Source organism: Pyrgilauda ruficollis, unplaced genomic scaffold, assembly GCF_017590135.1.
Source record: "Pyrgilauda ruficollis isolate IOZ18807 unplaced genomic scaffold, ASM1759013v1 scaffold14, whole genome shotgun sequence".
Lineage (NCBI taxonomy): Eukaryota > Metazoa > Chordata > Aves > Passeriformes > Passeridae > Pyrgilauda > Pyrgilauda ruficollis.
The window spans coordinates 9,708,121-9,728,359 of NW_024512543.1; the positions used below are offsets into that span (position 1 = coordinate 9,708,121).

The 20,239-nt window shown below is 43.0% G+C and overlaps 1 protein-coding gene across 1 annotated transcript in view; it reads left to right on the forward strand.

The window, feature by feature from the left end:
• CUNH11orf49 (chromosome unknown C11orf49 homolog) overlaps positions 1-20,115 on the forward strand; it is a 79,765-nt gene extending 59,650 nt beyond the window's left edge. The window contains exons 4-9 of the mRNA XM_041459934.1: positions 5,454-5,538; positions 10,470-10,555; positions 12,995-13,190; positions 14,883-14,992; positions 18,068-18,131; positions 18,645-20,115. Of these exons, the coding sequence (XP_041315868.1) occupies positions 5,454-5,538; positions 10,470-10,555; positions 12,995-13,190; positions 14,883-14,992; positions 18,068-18,131; positions 18,645-18,825 (722 nt within the window). The 3' untranslated portion in view covers positions 18,826-20,115. The remainder of the gene's footprint in view (positions 1-5,453; positions 5,539-10,469; positions 10,556-12,994; positions 13,191-14,882; positions 14,993-18,067; positions 18,132-18,644) is intronic.
• Positions 20,116-20,239: the final 124 nt, after the last annotated feature.

Genomic DNA, 20,239 nt, shown 5'->3' on the forward strand with positions numbered 1-20,239 from the left:
GCAATCCTTCATGGATATAGAGAGAATCCTAAATATGTGGTACTTACACCAGAAACACTAAAAAACTAAAGGCCAGCAAAGAGTCTTCCAACTCTTTGGAAAAAAAAAATAAATTAGGCTGTTCTCTGTTGTATTTGCAGGAGACTGATTTACTGCTCTATGCCTTTATGACTCTAGAATGACTTCATGACTGTGGTAGAAAAACAACCTGTGGAAATTGTGTGTCCTACCATAATTCAAAGGGGACAGCTACATTGCTCACGGCTCCAGTCTGCTTGGGTACTGGTTGTACATAAAAAATTGTGGGAATAGGGAACTTTAATGTATATTCATCAAGGCAATCCTTGTGTTTCTGGGAAGCTAATAATGTGACTTTTTGGGACAGATTTCATACACCAGCTGCAGTAAGTATTCTCCTACTGCTTTGGGCATTTTTATAGCTGTCACAATGTTGTGACAACGTTGTAGATAGCTACTTCTTGTGTTGAAAGCAGCCTAGATACAGCAGCAATGACTGCAATTCAGGCTAAGTCCTAAATATTTATTGGCTTCCTGGGTAGATTTTACAGCCTTCACTGAGCCACAGGCATCTATGTCTAGGCTGCTGTCACTATGGAAGATAACCGATTTTAAGATAATTCAGGTGTGTCTACACTTCACACACAACACTGACAGCAGCATTAACATATCATTTAGTATTCCTGGAGTTTGCATCACTCCAGGTTGTGTGCCATCTGTAAGCCACATACAAACCAGAAACAGCTTTAATATGTGCTTTAAAAGCCAGGGCAGTACAAAGCAGCTGCCTCCATGTTTCTCAAGGTAGACCATTTTTATCCAGAAAATGGTACCTCCTTAGACTGTACCACATGGACAAAATTCTTTCTCCTCTATATCTCTGCAACATGAAAAACAGTCTGCCTCAGGCATTACAAGACAATAAACTGCTCACAGTACAATCCAATCTGTAGAAAAGGGGATTTTGCTAGTGGCATGGTCTCAGTAGCAGTACAAGCTAGGCAAGAATTATGCTGAATGGTCAAATACTTCCTGTTAAGCTCCTTCTTAGTGACCTGTTGTTTTAAAATGACTTTGGAATTTGTTATTGGCTCTTTTTTAGTAGAAGAGTGAAGTGTTAGTTCAGCTGTAAATGAACGTGATTAACATGGAGACTGCAACCTCCATCCTTACGCGTATGGTTATGAGCAAGTTTGTTCCACTGCAAGGGCATGGTAGAGTGTGTATATCTCACTGCCCTGTGCTGTGGGGTCAGATTTAAACACTCCATGATTTGCTTCATTTGTTACTGGAACTTGAGATGCAGTAATTTGTGGTAGCAACCAAAGTGGCAGTTGTGGATTCCAGTTTTCACTCATTCTGACTGGTACCTTCATTCTTTTCTTTCTTTCTTCATCATGCAACATTGAACTCTATTTACTCAGCTGTGGCCTGGAGACAGGAAGGAGCAACGTGGTCATGCACCAAAACTGCCCTTGTTTATTCCCAGCAGCTCTTGGCAGACAATGTGGTACATGGGCAAATGTAATTTTCTGCATGGTCTTCACTGACCTTGCTGTAGGGCGTAGCAAAACAGTGATCACAGCAAACTGAAGATACCTCCTAAGGTCTGTGGTGATCCCACTTCCTGTATAAAAGGTACCCAACTATAGTCTGAAAAATTGGTATGATTTGTTGGTCAGGCGCCTGGGGTGTCTACAGGCTGAGTTGTGTTACAGCCTAAAAAAGTCTCCCTGTGTGCTTCACTGAATAATTTGGTGCTATTTCCCCAGGCATTAGAAACAAAGTGTTTCTTTAGAGCAGGAACTTCTCTGCACCACTTCAACTTTATGGGCAGTTTCTAGTCTAAATGGACCATTTGCCCAAAGATTGAAACTGTAATTAATTCCACTTTTACTGACAACAAACTTAATTCTCTAATGTGCTGGTTTGGAGTGGATCTCTGCCACCCTTTCCCAAATTCTTTCTGATCAGACTTCTGCTTTTATTCTACATTGTTTTGTTGTTTTATGGTAGAGGTGAAAGGATGATGCTGTGGTTTGGTAAGAAGACAGAGAAGAAAAAGACAGCATGAATTATTATAAGTTTTTGGACTATGTTATTTCTGCCAAGTGAGAGATCTCTATTTATGCCTCAAAACTAATGCTCTCTTAGGACCCAGTTACCTTCTCAAGCTGCTTTTGTCTATCAATCAGACAGGGACTGAGAAAAAAGTGCAACTTTCTTTGGAAACCTCATTCTTAAAAAAAAAAAAAAACCAAAAACAAACAAACAAAAAAACCCAAACCAAAACAAAAAAAAACAAACAACAAAAAAAAACCAACCTCAAACTCCTTTACCTTCAGGAGAAAAGAGACTAAAAACCTAAATTATTGAAAAAGGTTATAGCTGATTAAAGCAGGCAGATTATCCTCCTAGAGCCTGTCTGTTCTGAATGCAGGAAGGATGCTTTGTATATTGCTGGACACCACACTGTGGAAATCTAAAAGGGATCAAGGCAGAGGAACAGATGTAACTGGGCTAAGTAGGGAAAGAAGTAGAGGGTAAGGTGAACAGATTTAACTTTAGATAAATGTAGTTATCTGTTAAGTAGATTGAATAAGATACAGTATGAAGAAATGGTTATTATGATGGTCTGTTGACAAATGAAAGAAAAAATAATAACAAGCAAAAGGTGTAAGGATGCATAAATAGGAATTTTAATTTAAGCAAATAAAAAATGGAAATTGAGTATTGCATAAAGTTTCCAATTGGTGTGATTCCTTCAGACCAACATCTAGACTTTTTAGCAAAGATCAGAAATTTATTGCCCAGCATTATTCAAAGCTAGATTTAGAAATCCTTGAAGAGTAAGAGGTCCATACTATCTGTTCACTTGTGAGAAAGTATCTGTTTCAATGATATGCCCAAGTTCTCTGTTTTCTTGTAACCTGCTTCCTGTGCTGGGCCTGTGGAAAATCACAGAATCACAGAATGGGTAACTGACCACAGTGGGTCATTTGGTCCAACCTTCCTTCCTGCTCTATCAAGTTCATCCTAGAGCACATGACACAGAATTACATCCAGATGGTTCTTGAGTATCTCCAGTGAGAGAGACTCCTCAACCTTGTTAGACAACCTAGTGTATGGTCACTCCCACAGTAAAGAAGTTCTTCCTCATATCCATGTGGAAATTCCTATGCATCTGTTTCCGCCTATTGCTTCTGGTCCTATTGCTTGGCACCATCAAAAAGAGCCTGGCTCCATCCTCTTGACACCCTCCGTTCAGATACTGATAGACATTGATGAGGTTCCCTCTCAGTTGTCTCTTCTCAAGGTGAGCAGGCCCAAGTCACTCAGCCTGTGCTTGTAAGAGATATTCTGCAGACCCTTAATAACATTTGTAACACTCCACTGGACCTGCTTCAGGAGCTCCATGTCTCTCTTGTCCTGAGGATCTCAGAACTGGACACAGTGCTTCTCATGTGGCCTCACCAGGGCTGAGTAGAGGGGCAGGACCACCTCCCTGGACCTGCTGGCAATGCTCTTCCCCAGGATACCATTGGCCTTCTTGGCCACAAGGGCACTGCTGGCTCAGGGACAGCTTGTTGTCCATCAGGACCCCCAGGTCCTTCTCCACAGAGTTGCTTTCCAGCAGATCAGCCCTCAGCTTGTGCTGGTGCACAGGGTTGTTCTTTCCCAGGTGCAGGACCCTCCACTTGCCTTTGTTAAATTTCAGTTGGTTCCTCTCTGCCCATCTCTTCAACCTGTGGAAGTCTTTCTGAATGGCAGCCCAGGTGGCCAAGAAGGCCAATGGCATCCTGGCCTGTATCAGCAGTAGTGTGGCCAGCAGGACCTGGGCAGCGATTGTCCCCCTGTGCTCAGCAGTGGTGAGGCCACACCTTGAACTCTGCATCCAGTTTTGGGTCCCTCACTACAAGAAAGACATTGAGGTGCTGGAGTCCAGAGAAGGGCAATGGAGCTGGTGAAGGCTCTGGAGCACGAGTCTTAGGAGAAATAGCTGAGGGAGCTGGGGTTGTTTAGCCTGGAGAAAAGGAGGCTCAGGGGAAACATTACTGCTCTCTACATTTACCTGAAAAGAGGTTGTAGGGAGATGGGGGTCAGTCTCTCCTTCCAAGTTACGCAGTTAGAGAAAACAGCCTCCAGTTGCACCAGGAAAAGTTTAGATTGGATATTAGGAAAAATTTCTTCCCTGAAAGTGTGTTCAAGCATTGCAATGCCTCCCCCCACCCCGCTTCCCCCCGAGGGAAGTGATGGAATCACCATCCTTGGAAGTGTTCAAAAAACATGTAGATGTGATGCTTAGGGGTGTGGTTCAATGGTGGCCTTGGCAGTGTTGGCTAATGGTTGGACCTTGCTGATTCTGTGATTCTAAGTTGTGGCTGTCATCTGAAACAAGGTTAATTATTTGGATAAGAGCCTAATAAAGGCTAATGTGTTTGTGGCAAAAGAACTTATGCTCTGTACCTCAGTCCCGCTGCCAGTGCCCTTGAGATCCCCTCCCTGACTACTGCTTGGCTCTATTTCCACCTCTGGCTCTTTCTTCCATACTTTGCATTCTTCTCTATATAGAAGTACTGCAAAATTGCTGCTGTTCAGCTAGTCTTCTTCTTAACTCCAGTCCACAGCCTTTTGGACTGTGAACATGCAATCATGTAGGGCTTTTTGACATCAGGATGTTTCCATTCCCTTGGGATCCCTAAGCTTCCCTAAGAGTCACCTCTTTTAGACTCCTTCTGCTGAGCCACAGAGTTCTTTCTTGACCAGTCTTTCACAAAGCTGCTCTCTAAAACATGAATCATTTGATTGGTTTTCTTGTGTTTTTTGGATCTTTGTTCTATGCTTCCTATAATACAGTGACCAGATTTGTACACATTATTCCAAAAGAGACCATCCAGCTGCCTTACTGAATGCCAAAGTAATAACGTCTGTGGTTTATACTCTGCAGCCTTCCATACACAACCCAAAAACCTTGTTTGCCTTTGTTACTGCTGCCAGATGTTCTGTGGATGATTTTCAAGTGTATTGTGGGGAATGTCACTATGCCAGTGAATTTCAGCAAATTTAAGCAACTTTGAAATTATTCCTTTTTCCACATGGTTATATTCAAGTCAAACCAAACTGTGTTCTCACTTGAAACTGCCCTGTTTTGGTTACCCCTTTTTCACACTGGATCACTCACTACCTGTTACCAGTTTCTCTGCAGGAGCCTGTATAATAGGATTTCCCCTTCATCAGGCCTCTTTCAGATGGTGCTGGAAACTCCATCTAAAGAGCCCAGCTCTGAAAGTCTAGGGAACAGTTATATTGTCTTTAATACTCAGACTAATGAACTGGGAGTAAAGGGAATATGAGACTTTTTTCCTAGAGAGGAAGCAAGGGGAGGGAACAGTCTATAAAAGAATTACAATGTTCTCACCTCTCTTTTCCTGCAGATTTGCTGACAGCACAGGAATACCACTGCCTGCTGCAGTTGCTCTGCCCTGACTTCCCAATGGAACTCACTCAGAAAGCAGCAAGGTGGGTCCTTATTCTCTCTTTAAAGGCAAGATTAGTCCTACATGCTTGGACTTAGGAACTAGACCTGTGGGTAAAGGTAGGAACAGGGATTTTAAGGTTTTGGGGAAAAGAGTCTCCATCTTCTGAGGTTAAGAACAGGGCGTTTCTCTAGCAGTGGGAAAGAGTATATATTTAAGATATACAAAGACTGAAATATCAATGCAGAATGCTGCTGTTGGCTCTATGTTTAGATGAGTTGCAGATAAAAGAATGTTAGCCAATATGTTTTTAACTGACATGTTTTTTAAACTCAATTCCAAATACTGTTTACCATTCTAAAATGTGTTCCCCCTTGACCCAGCTTCTATGGCTGATCACATTTAAAACACACTAACCTCTGAAAGATTGCCAGTGTTTTAAAGTATGTTTGGTAAGAACATGGCAGCTAATGTGTTTGAAATTTTATTTTAATCTAGACAAGGCAAAAAGCAGATAATTGGCTCAGGGCATTGATAATGTGATATGGAGTATTTTACTGATTGTGCTTGCTGATTCCAGTCCAGCCCAGGCAGCTGATTATTAACCATCTGATATGGAAAATGTAATAAGGTACACACATCTGTTCAGTTGCTTGTCCCCCAGTGCCAGACTAAGAAAGAACACTAGCCCTGTAGCAGAGATCTATCTGCCACTTCCTTTCATGGAGGTACACAAGCACCAGTCCCATGTGCTGGTGTGTATTTCATGGGGCTCCAGCTGAACTGAGCAGGAATTTGTGATGGTGCATGCAATGAAGGAGACTTCAGCATATCTACACATGTTGTGATGTTTGTGTCAAGGAATTTAGTCCACAAGGCTGCTGTAAACTAGAGGCCCCATTCAGGGGCCTGCTGCACTGTTGTGCATGTGTTGTAGAGACAGACAAGCTGGCTTTGGGAGCAGGTGTTGGAGAGATATGAGATCTCTGTCAGAGGCTCAGGTGGGGGTGACCTCACTCCTACTTTTGGCTGGCTAGAGATTTACTTGCGCATTGCTAGCTCTGTAACAAGCTAATCTAATTGAACAATTTTAATAAAACTTGTCATATTTCTAAACCATTTTTCTCTTTGCTTACGACTGTTGCTCACACTCTTGTCCTTTTTCTGGTCTACACTTCCCATTGTCCTCCTTGCTCTCTGCCTCTTAGAAGGGTGAGCTCTGCAGACTTTCTTACAGCACCAGTTGACCTAGTGTTTGCAAAACATGGGTGTCACATGCAAACCTAGAAACATTGTTCCTTCTTCAGTCTGCAGGCCCCCAACGGTTTTGCTGCTAATTTTTTTCAGAAAATAATTAAATGAAGTAGCAGCAGGAGTAGCCATTACATTCAGTGTTACAACCAGGACCTGCATTGGTACTGTAGGGAACAGGGCAGTCAGAGCTATAGCCTCAGTGCTGCATGACTGAGATGATCTCACAGCACAGTGCAGTCCATTCATGCAGGAGCTGTTGCTATGCTCTGATAACAAACAGTGGGACTAAGATCAGGATATGTCAGAACATTAGAATGGAGGCTACAACAATATAGGTTTTATTCACGTGACATCAGAGAGCTCTATTTTCCTGTTCCTGCTGCAGAAGTCATACCCAAAAAATGAACTAGGATATCTGTGTCTGTGAGATTTCTTGGATTTTTTTTTTTCAAATGGTTATGGCCATTAGCAGATTAAAGACTTTAATCTACAGAGATACCTTTGATCTTCAGAGACACCTTTTGGCTTTCTGAGTCTTGAAATTGCAGGACAGAAAATTAAGGAATTATTTTCTGGTTTGATGCCATGATTTTAAGATCTGTACCTGAGCACTGATTTTTCTATTTTAAAAGAAACACAAGGAACTCGCTGCCCACATTTGAGTAGTGACAGACCAGTAGTTCACAGCTCCTATGCTATGTGTTTTATTTTGTATGTGAGCTCATGTTGCACTGATCAGTACTAATGGAACTAGGGCTTGCAATTCAGTACTTGTGTTAAAAGATTGCCTAAGAGTGCAGATTGTTTTGTATGTTTCGCTTATTTTTGCCTCCATGTCTCAGTAAATAAACCAAGTCTCTGAAAACTCGTTTGAGCCAGCCTGGCTTTAAGACAGATTGTGTCTTCAATGGTAGCAGAAAATGGTAAAAGTCTTTGCAACTTGCCTGGTCTAGAGTTTGTCCTGGGAACATCCTGTCTAGTCTGGATTTCTGAGATTTTAACCACAATCAGGAGACCATAAAGTGTCCCCACTGGCACAATAGTAAGGCTTTCCTGCCAACCAAATCCACTTGAACCCTGAAAAACCACCATACTGTCTACCAGAATGCCTCAAGTGTAGGCATTTTTTTTCAGTCCTTTCCAAAGTTCCTCCTTGATTTTCATTATTCACTGAGTGCCATCTACTAACTTCTTAAATACATCTGTGGCCTCAGGATTTAAAGTCTAATTTGGACAACAAAAAAATATCCCTTGAAATATGAGATACCTTATGAGATACCTGATGAATTCTTTTGAGTTTCAGTTCATACTTTCAGATTTTGTCCTCAATTTTGGTCCTGCTGTCTAGGTTACAGTCCATAGCTAGTTTTCCTTCTTGCCAGATATTTCAAGAAAGAGGTGCAGATATGTTGCATATGATGCTCTCTCAGCTTCTTTGAGTGCTTAGTCAGCTGGCTATGTGCGGAAATTGCCAGCTGCAGTCAGTCTCCTCATAAATGATTGTATTGGATTTAAAGACTTCTCAACATTTCTGGCGGGCAAACCCCTGGGCCAAGTAGAGTCAGTAACCCAGCACCAGAGTGCACCTGCTTCTATTTAGATGCTCCTCCATCACATATGTGCTGTTCAGGCTTCCTCAGAGGCTCCTTGCTGTCTTTAACAGCAAAAAACTGTCCAGCAAATTCTCATACTTCTGCATACTTTCTCATGCTCTCCTCTAAGTAAGAGGCTGGAACTTGTTGCTGCAGAGTACTGCCGTTGACCAGAGTTTTAGATTTAACAAGTGAAATGGGTTTCTTGTTAGGAAGGTGATGTAATATTGTCTCTCTGCATAACAAATATGTAAAACCACTCCCCACTGTTGTTTTCCTGTGTCTTTGAGACGAAAGCTTTGGTGCTTTGAAGGTATCAGGGAGACAGACCATCATTTCAAAGGAGGGAGTGCAGCTCATCAGTGATGTGGCCAATTGCATTTCCAGTGCTTAAATAGTGGTTGGAAATGCCAGTGGCTGAGCAGTTTTGCCTGAGATGAAGATGCTCTGCCTGCCAGCTTCAAAGCCATTTCCTTGATGTGGCCACTGACAATCTCAGTAACATGCTTATTAGTGAGAATTAAGAACTGAAGCTACTGCTTCTTTAGACAGGAGGAGAGGAGGCTTCTGGAATGTAATAAATAAATCAGAAGCACTTTGACATCTTCAAAGGGTTTTGTTTTAAATACTGGCTTTTCTCCTGGGGACCCTCTTAGCCCCAGTCTTTCTTCTTTGAGATAATTAATTCAAGCTGCTCTACATGTTTGATTTTGCCACAGTGAACAGAACTGGTCTGAGTGGCAGGGAAGTCTTGCAAGATCCTATGTTCTTCTAGGTCAGCCTCCCACACAGCTCCCTGAAGTCTTTTGCATGAGACAGAACAGTATTTCTCCAGCAATGTGTTGAGACAATTGATGTTGCATGAGTTGGTGTGCAGATTGTATCTGGCCCTGTGTTGAAAAGGGTGCTATTGGATGACCCATACTTTGGCTGTAATGAGCTGACAATCCCCATATGGCACAGCATGCCAGATGCTGACTATACAGGTTAAGTAGACCTAGATGCAGTTGAAAAGAAATACCAATTGCCTTTCTTTAGCATTACCTTAATACTCTGGGTTTTTTCCCATCAAATTAGAGTATTTTCTTCTGTTTTACAGTCTAAGCTGTCATTGATTAGATGAGTTTGATTTTCCCACTTCAGAGACTGACCTTTTTATCCTTAAGTAGTGGTGGCAGTGACCAGAGTATTGTTTTTGTTTTCATTTTTGCCCTGAAATCCGCACATGTTTTCCCTGAAAGGAAGAGCTGGACTTCGCTATCACTTATATTTCATGTTTATGGCCTGTGGCTGGTATTTTCCATATTTAAGAAATATGCTTCAAAATAGGGATGCATGTAGCTCCCTACATGCACCTACAACTTAGCAGGGACAAAGAAGACTGACCCTGGCCCAAGAAGTCTTCAATTGCCATGAAATTTGACTTGATAGTCAAATAACAGACCTAATATGAAAAGAGACAGATTCTTTCATTGGGAAAGGAGGATAGGATGTTCACAAAGTGCAGTTAGGAAGCTGAATGTTGGTGCAATGTTATTTCCTCTGTAATCAAGTAGAGTTTGAGTATAGATAGTGAGTTGCAATTGTTGTGACCTTTATGAATCTGAAATATGTGCCAGTTTGATGAAGTCTGATATGCAGAGGAATAGCATGAGTCTCATTCTGCTTACACCAGTTACTACTTGTGTAATTGTCCTGTCTGTAGTCATATTTTGTCAGAAGCTGGACTTTGATGATCCTTGTTGATCTCTTCTAACTCAGAATATTCTACAATTCTGTATAACCATGTGAACCAGCCTCGCAGTTTTTGTACCAGTGTTTGTTCCATCATGTCAACCAGGCTGTGAATGTCACACTGCCCTGTTCACACTGTAGCTGAAGTGTGTGACTGACATTCAGGATCTTCGCCTTGCTTCAGGTTCTTAAGCTGCCTTCAGTTGATATTAGGGCATCCGCATCCATGCAGCAATGGGTGTTCCCATTTCTCTCTCCAACTTCTTATACTGGGCCACTAGCAATCCTCAGTTGCCCATAGTTCCTTAGCTGCCCTTTCTCAAGGTCTGGGGTTCCTGGTTACAGACTTTAGTTTTTTTGTAAATGCTAAACTGTTTCTCTCATCTTATCATAGGATTGTGCTGATGGATGATGCAATGGACTGCCTGATGTCTTTTTCTGATTTCCTCTTTGCTTTCCAGATCCAGTTCTACTACTCAGGTAAATTCCGGGAAGCTGTTGACTTCTCCCACTTGTAGCATTACAACTTTACAGCTTCCCAATCTTTGCACTTTTTGAAACTTGAAAGGATATGTTTTTTTCACAGAAAATATATAGCTAATGGACTCTACTGATGAAAAGTATCACAGATGTCAAGATATTAGGAGATTTAATGAGGAGATTCCAAATTGTTGTGAATAACGACACACCCGCAACTGCTGTCTGATGAATTTATTTGTCTTGGCCTTGAGACATGAATTTCCAGCTTTATCTAGACTATGTTAACAGCTAACAATTAGCTTTTACTAGGAATATTTTTTCCCTTTCTTTAAGGAAATTATTCAATCCTGCTGGATACAGCATAGGAAAAGTCCACCAGCTGGTGCCTTTAAAGGAAAAGCAGCTGGACAAATTGATATAATTCTTCCCCTTAATATTTGCTCAACTATGAGCTGGTTCCAGCTCAGAGAGTTTCTGAACTGGGTATGATTCCCATGGGTTTAGGAACCCTCAGTGGACTCCACTCCCAAGAACTTCTCTAGCCTCCCCTTGAAATCACATACGTGTAACCTCCATAACTTTTGGCGAAGAATTGCACAGGTTTGGCACCTGTCCTGTGAAGAACCACCTCTTTTGTTTGATTTGAGACCCCCTAGTTGGAAAGCAAAAGGAACAGATAATTCATATGAACAGTCTTCATATTGTTGGTCATTTATTGTATTCTATCCCACTTTCTCAGTCTGAGTTTTAACTAGATAGGATACTCCTGAAATTCTTGGCAGGAAAAGTACAAATCAAATAATATTGGTTTGTGTGTGTGTATTTCCTCATGCTCACCCACACATATACATCTGTAAAATCCCCAGGTATTTTTAAACTTCAGGAGACAAGGTGGAGAAACTTGGATGAGCATTCAGGTGCTTGTCCTCTATGGGGAGACTGCTTTAAAATACATTGTCCTGTCACCCTAGCCCCTCTAAATTGTGATTGAGGAATGAGAATCTCATTCAGGACAGAAAGAGGTTGAATAGATATTAGATATGCTCCCAAGCACTGGCTAGCGTGCCACTTTCTCATCTCCTGGCACACAGCACCTTCTAACATAAAGCTCATGGATTTCTGTCGCTCACACTGAAATGGCTCCCTCTGATGGACGTAGCTCACAATTGGCCTCGACCAGGCAAAACGGGCCATGTTTGGATACACAGAAACACTGGCTAGAAGCTGTTGCGAGCATAGTCTGTGGTCAGAGTAAACTTGGGTGGCCTTCTGATCTGATCCAACCTGTGAGTTCCCATCTTTCTAGCAGTTACGAGTCTGCTGCTATCCCTAATACAGAAATCTCTTTTTCTCAATACTTCTCTGTATATACCTCCCTTGTAACTCTGCTGTACATATCACAACTTTTTCCATTACGCGTTATTCTAAAAAAACAGTTCAAAATGGTGATTTTGAATTGGGCAGAACCAGGCTTGTAATGCCTTTATTCAGGGACAGAAAATGTGTTTGGAAAGTTTTCTCTGATATAACAAATATTTCCATGGAGCTGCAGAACCTCAGCACAGCCTCAGGGCCTGCTGACATCCTGACTTTCCTCTCCACCCACCACATGCACAGCATTGCACTTCCATTCACTTGGAACCTAAATGCCACTGGAGTCCTGGCAGGCTCATTCTTGTGTACACACTCTGAGAGATCCCATCCCTGTCCTGTTCACCCAGGCACAGTGCACACACGCAGCCTGTCATACACTCTCCCACCAACCCACACACATGCAAACCACTCCAAATGGAATCTAGATTTGTAAACTGCTGACCACATCCATAAACAAACTTGTTTAAAATTAGACTCCTGCAGTAAACAGTGGGTAGTATGAGGAGCCTGGGGAGAGGCTTTCTGCCAACTCTAGCCCTGACCTGCCCTGGCCCTTCTTCTAGATCCTGTGTTATATTTACTTTGGAGCAGTATGGAGGCAAGCTGATATACAGCCTGGAGCCCTAATTAACATGCTCCCTTTTCTCCTATTGCAGTTCAATGTAGTTTGCTCCCAACTTGGATGAGTTCTAAATCAGTGGCAAGAGGTGGAGAAAGAAAACATTTTAGACTTCACAAACTATTTTTATGTTTTACATTAGCTTTCATGCTTCACTGTTTTATAGTGTGCTAGCTAGCCTTTGCTCCCTTGAGATGAATCTTCTCAACAGAGTGAGTGACATCTCATAATCATCCTAATAAGAAGAAGATAGCAACTTCTATGGAAATGACTGTATGGGCATACATAATATCTGTTCTGAACATGCAGGATGCTGTAGAGTTGTGTTTATTTTCAGTTAGTGCTATGTACAACACAGAACAACGCTTTAAGCCACAGTCTGGTAGGTGAGGAGGATGCTTTGCTGGTTACAGCGCTGAGTTTTAAACAGCTTTCTGTTCTTTTAGAGTTCCTGGAAAGTGTGGCTGCCATTTATCAAGATCTGCTGGCTGGTAAGAATCCAAATACTGTGATTGTGCCAACATCATCCTCTGGGCAACATCGGCAGCGCCAGCCCCCAAATGACTGCAACCCACTCGAAGGAGTAGAGGCATCTCTCTTCTACCAGTGCCTGGAGTCCTTGTGTGACAGATCAAAATACAGGTATGAATGGAGTCTAAAATACAAATTTAAGGTCTCTGTCTCTGGAGACCCTTGGTAAGGTTGGAGCTGTGAAGAAAGAGAGGCCTTTGAACAAGCTGATATTCCCACATGGCTCTCACTGAAGAAGCACAAAGGGAAACATCATAGCTGAACAGCTTTAACTGAATGAGAGAAACAATTTCATGGGCCAAAGAAATGTAGGGTTTGAACTGATTCAAGTAATAGATGGATTTGGGTCTCTGCTCTCCATCTCATTTCTGCATTGACACTTTCATCAAGGAGAGATCCATCATGAGTTTGCTAGAGGGGATAAACAAGTGCAGTTGCATACTTGGGAGTTGAAAGAGCCCTCTGGGTGGATGGAGTATGAAGCCTTAGTACCTAGGTGAGTTCACACAGTCATCTGTACCCAAGCCTATGTTGGAGCTGGTTTCCAGCTACAGATCCAGGCACAAAACTAGCTAGTTCAGCAGAGGATGGAGCAACTCCAGACTTTACTGTATAGCTTTGACAGACACTTTGATCATATTTTCACTATCTGCAAGAAACTTCGCCCTCCTAGAAGGTCATGGTCTAGAAACACAAAATAACTCAGGACAATAACTCATAACAAATTCCACCTGATTTCTACTTTGGGTTTCAAAATCCAGATTTGTGATCCACAAAATTACTGCTGAACTGCTGTCCAGTGCTATAGATATCTAAGCATGGAGTTGATGGGTTTTTTTTGTTCTTTTAAACAACAAAAGCTCTACAGTCCCTGTATGTCCTGAGAACTTCAGATGGGAAGAGTACTGTGGGACCATCTGGTAGGCCAGGCTTTGCACAGCACTATGAGGGGAGCCATTCCCAACCTTTCATGCAGTAGGTCAATACTCAGGCTTTGGTAACCACTGCTGCCTGAGAGATTACTAGCCCACCCCCACATCTCCCAGGGGTACCACTACACCACTGACCGTTCAACACTTCCTCTTGATGAGGCAGTTTGATTTTGCATTAAATCCTTCAAGGAGTATTGGTCAAGAGCAAGCATCACCATGAAGATACTGCTTAGAACTCAGGACCAGGGGTTAAGATGAGTGTAGAAGAAGGGGATATGCTAATTTAGTCCTCACCTAAATAGTGTTCTCTGACACATTTAGGCTATCATTGGAGAGGTTTTCTTGCTCCTTGGATGACCATCACTGATAATAATGTGATAACAGCATTACTGAAAGTGTTCAAAAATGTGTAGATGTGGCAGTTAGGAACATGGTTTAGTGGTGAACACAGCAGTGCTTCATTAACCAATGGACTCAGTGGTCTTAGTTTTCCAAACTTAACACTTCTATGAAATTTTATTGACTTTTTAAAGCAAGCATTTCCCAGAGGATTTTTCCCAGAGGAAAAAACATGCTAAGAGTTGGAATGTGTATGCCTCTGAGTGAATCTAGGCTTTTCTTACTGTCCTTGGAATGGAGACAAGTAAGACTGCTCCTAGGAATGTCCCCCAACTCAAAGATCTTGCTTAGCAAATGGGGAGCAGATCCAGTGCTCAATAAGCAAGTGTGTGGCTCTTCATTTTAAACTGAGTCAGGGCAACCTTACAGTGTTAGAACAGGTGAAAGGGTTTATTTCTCAATCTTAAGCTGAGTCTTAGAAAAAAAGGTTATAATTTAGAAGACAAGATGATCTCTGTTTCTCTTTTCCTAGCTGTCCACCTTCTGCTCTTGTGAAGGAAATGCTGAGCAGTGTGCAGAGAATGACCTTCTATGGATTCCTTATGGCTCTTGCAAAGGATCAGGGCATCAATCGAGCCCTAGGTAAGACTTCTCTAAATGACACAGCTCTTGATTTTCAGTCATTCTGTATTTCTGTGGAATTTCATTTGTATTTATAATGCACATTTTACACTGTCAGGAAGAGAGTGAGGTGAAGTTTTTTTTTTTTTGTTGATGGATTAACTTTAAAAATAACACTGTGCCTTACTGTCTGCCTGAAGCTGTGGAGCTTCCTCAAGGCTTACTGAGTTGAGGTGTCATCCTATGTTTTAGCCCTTTGTGCTCATGCAGATTTTAAATGGCTGCTCTTATCTGTAAGGAAAGAAGGTACACCTAATGGAAAACCTCTGCTGTCTCCTTGGCTGAAAGGCTGAAAGCCCAGTGCTTCCCAGCTCTTCCCCAACTTCCCTCAAGGTGGTGTGATCTTGCTAGTAGCTATCTGTGGCCTGCTGAAAATCTGATCATAAAACATAAACTGCTACAAAAATCTGTACCACGCTGCTGTGGGAACCACAGGGCTTAGCACCCAGTATCTCACTGCTTGTGTCTATGTTGTGCTGGTTTGGAGCAGGGAAGCAGTGTTACATTGGCTAAGGACAGTATGTAATCCATCCATAATTCACCCACAGTTTCGTATTTCCCCCATATGCCTTGCTTGTGCTCTTCCTCCTCCTACAAAGATGAACAGAAATGGCTTTTTTGTTTGACAAGATGGTATCCAGGAGATAAATTTAAATGGCAGGAGCAGGGAGGGAGGGCTGTGTGTGGGGGTGTTCCCAAACACTCATCTCCATTCAGCAAATCACTTGGCCATTAAGAGTAGATCACTGTCTCTGTCTTTGGGTAAGCGTCCTCTTCCTCTTCTGGGTCTGAGTATCTGCCAGTCCCTAATTGCAAAGACAAAACTCAGTGAAAAGGTGTACCTTGCCTGAGGGCTCCTTCTTTTGCACAGGTGTGTGTCATAGTACAGTAAAAGTGTGTCTTCCCTGGCTGAGCCCCTTCTTACAGCAAACCATTTAAGCTGCAAATGTTCCTCTGGGGCAGGGCAGATTATGTATCAAAGGTGCATGAATACACCCCTGCAATCCCCTCTGAAAACAGGCTTAGAAAGCAGTGTATTCACTGGGAGGAAGGTGATGCCTGGATGGCAGCAAGCAAAATCTTTTTTTTCCTTTGCCCTATGAAATCTACTTCTAGTCAAGCATAAAGCAAACAGATGAAAAGAAAAAAAAAAATCCTGCCCACAGCTTCCATTGTGCCATCTACAAAGTGAGTGGGTTTTTGTTTCCATTAATGTAGGCCTGTCCTCTGGCCCTCTTCCAGCCTCCTGCTGAGGCCTCTCTCAGAGGAGGGGCAGCAACCACAAGTCTGACAGGTGCTAGCATTTTTGGCAAGGAAAGGAGGATTCTTTTCCTGGTGTCTTTTAATCTCTCCTGAAGGGTGATTTCAATAGTCTTTGGTCTGTAGGGGATCACAAGCTCCCCCAAACCCTTCAGCGAGAGCAGTTTCAGGCAAAGGAGGTTTTGGTCTCACAAAGCCAGCAGCTCCTCTTGAGGGATGGGGATAGAATTAAAGCAGCTTGTTCAGGCTGGGACAGTGCCATTGAGTGTGCCAGGCAGACTGGAATTTGCAGTGTATCTCCAATGTCAATGTTGATTTGTGAATTCTTCAAGTGCCATTTATCAACTCTTCCAAGTAAATCTGGTGCCCTAAAGATTTTCCTGTAGACTCTGCAACTACAGAAATAAGTTAAGCTTTAGTTGTTTATTCTTTTAATTGAGTACACAAAAAGAAGCAGACTGGGACACTTCTGTGAATCTACTGACACTGTTTTGCAGTGCCAGACTTTCCTCCTCATTTACAGGAGGAGTAGACCAGAACCCAAATAAATGGGGGAATTGGTTCTGGTCTAAACTTACTCTAGTTTTCAGGAACTCATTGCTACATTTTTGATGACTGCTGCCAGCCTGCCTCTGTGGGACAGGGCTCTCCAGCCTCTCCTGCAAGAGCAAGGTTACAGAGCCAGCAAACATACTTGTGTTCCCACAAGGAATTCAAAGCCCCTTCCCAAAGGTATTGAGTGTAGCATCCAGGTCTCCTGAAAAACCTTAGAAAGAGCATTCCTCACTGTACTGTTGGTATAGATTATCAAATAGGTTTTTTGTCCTGGTGTGCAGTGGTACTCTCTATCAGGCTCTGGTAGACAATCTTTGTGCTGTTCTCTGTTATTTCTGTGCTGGGTGATCACACTCTCCCATGACCCCTATACCAGGAGTTTATTAAAGAATTAGGAAAGAGGGCTTTCCTAAGAGCCCCATCTTCCTTTCTGGCTCTGCTAAGGACAGTGTTTTCTGAGAAGAGCAAGGATTATCAATCAGCTGTTCCAGTCCTGAACTACATCATGTCCTTCATCTGGAGTAGGGTTTCTAAAGTGAAAAGGAGCATGTTGATCTTACACTGAGAGGGTACCCAAGCACTGGCCCAGACTTTCATGCTCACACCCAGACAGCAAGCAATGCTGGAGCACAGTTCATCCACATTTAACTCCTGTAGGCAATGTGCAAGAGTCAGGCCTGACTTTCCCGAGTTGCAAGGAAAGCAAAAGCCTTAAATCTGTGGAATGTTTTGATCCCCAAGATCAATACACCACAAGAAAGGCAGGTGGCACAAAAACATAAATAACCCTAGGTGGTATAGTGCATGTTTCAGGCTGTGGCACTGACAACACCACATATATTACATCTGGTACTGGTGACTATACTGGGCAATGAACAGAGGCCCAAAGTTGACAGACTTCCATCTCCCTGACAGTCAGTTCTCTAATTTTGTACAGTGAATGAAAACTGCCAATCCTCAGGGCTGTAGTGGGGCTACTGAAGCTGCCTCCAATTTAGTCTGAGCTCAGCTATAGCATGTATGAAAGACACAGAAAATAGATCATCATTCTTTATGTGTCTATGATCCTCAACATTGTGTCCATCTCTCTAAGAGGTATAGGGAAAAGTGTTTTCTGTCTTGCAGGCCAGATTTTGGATGCTGCTATAGCTTGAACACTTCTCTTGAAGAATGAATAGCCTAACTCTAATGCTTTCATTGGTTGTTTTTTTTGTTTCCCAGGGGCTCTTCCAGATAAAGGAGACTTGTTTCTGGACCCTGCCATGGATGAGGAAATTGAGAAATTGTAAGTGGAATTGCCTAAACTAGGAGGTAAATCAACACATTAAAGGTAGCATGCTAAAGAAGAGTGGAATAAAGTACTGTCCTATTCCTCTGCTCTACTACAAAACAATAGAGGAGCTAAAGGAGCAACCTGAAAAGGAAGAGCTTCTTTCTTTGTGGTGCCTCAGTGCAGTTAACAAAATCCTTACAAAAGTCTTCAGAAGCAGAGGGGAAGAGTGTGACTCAAATAGGGATCTAGAGGAAGCAGCAATCTCTAACGAACAGGGAAATTTTGTTTGGATGGTGAAAAGTAGGAGTGTTGGAAGGAACGAGATCAGCCCAGAAGATATGTTTAAATAGAAGATTCAATTCAACTCAAAAAGTGAGTCTGGGAGATACAATGTGTTCCCCCTCTAGGCCATGAACATCTTTCCATCCCTATGCTAGTTTCAAGTCTTTCTCCCACAGCACTCCAAGAGTGCTGCAGTAGAAGTTTCTGCAACATGCTGCCTAGCATATTTCTTTTCTCTTTCAGGGTAGCGCAGGTTTCGGGGCTTTCTGTCTCTGGTCCTGCCAGCTCCAGTGCAGACACAGCAAATATGCCCGTTCGTAACTCACCCAGGATTAACTCACCTTGGAAACCTCTACATCATCGTCGAAAAATGGATGCTGAGAGTGAAGGCTCCAATGAAGAGACAGACTCCTCTGAAAACTGAAGGTTGTGAGGGTGGGGACCATTCCCATCTTGGGCTTCTCCAGAACCCACTGGAGGAACAGCACCTCCTCCCAGAGCATCTGCTCTAACAGTGGGTTCTGTCTACATCAGCAGTGTGTGTGTGGCTGTGCTAATCCCCAGTGCTGGGTTCACCCATCTTTTCCCAGCAACAACTTGCCTTTTTCTTAGCTCTTAGCTAACAAATCCGTGCAGGAATAGCGCCTCTGCAGAAGCTATTTACAGCTACAGTTATGCTTCCCTCTGCTGGCAGGCAAGACAAGCCAGCGGCCACCAGCTCTGCCACCGCTTGGAACCAGCCGGGTACGCTCTCACCGGGGCTCCCTCCCAGTTCCAGTTCAGCAGGTGCTGAAGCGGCAGGAGCGCTAGTACAGGCTGCTTGCCAGTGATTTGTTGTGTAGCTCTGCTCAGATTTGGCCCAGATAACTGAGTGGTTAAATCGCCAGCAGCAGCTCTGCACTTGTGTTCCATTATTATTCCCAGTAAAGCTGCATCTGCATATGATCAAAGGTAAGGAAATTCCTAAAGTTCCTAAAAAAGGGAAGCTTAGATATTGCCATGCAACCAGTCTCTGCTTTGTGCTTTCTCCTCCATGTGTCCAAGACTTGCCAAAGCAAATGCAGCAAATAAGCTAGATTGCAGTAAGTACTGCATGGTGCTGTCTGGCTTCGCTGCTGTACTAAGTGCCCTTCTGTGAGGTCTCCCCATCCCTCCAACAGCATATTATGGTAATTTAGAAAAGTGAATGTCAGAAGATTTGGAAAAGAGGGATAGGGTTGTTAAATTCCTTGGCTACAGGTCATATGGCTTGCAAGAATATAGAGCACCTACTGGGGCTAGGGGGAAACGGAAGCAGTCATCAAATGAGATCAAGCTGGGGTTTTTTGTAAATATTGGTATTGTTGGAGCAGCAGTGTAGCCCTTAAAACTACAAAAATAAGTAGCATCACACTGCATTAATGGCAACCAACTCAGCAGTTTAAGTCTCCACAGACCCAAAGGCTTTGTCTAGCCCAGCTCCTGTGCCCCAGCTTGCATGGACTAGTTATTTCAGGGGAACCTTCAGTTTCTCATGCTTTTTTGGAGCCTCCTCGCTCCTCCTGGTCATAAAGTGCTACAGCACGGGCCACCAGGAGCTGGTAACCCAAAGCTTGTAGTAGGGTGCCAGCAGGGTTATTTATTTATTGTAAGTTAAATTATTTATTATCTGTGCATTCTCTCCCAGCTTGGTGAGTGGCTGTGACAGCCTGGCAATAAAGCATGCTGTGTCAGGCCTCTGCTGCATCTGGGTTCTCGGGTCTTCTGGGCTGCCGCTGCCCCAGCCACTCCTCAGGGGGCGGTATCTGGTGGGCAGGACCAGTGCAGGGCCCCGGCATCTTCCAGGGCCCCAGGAACCC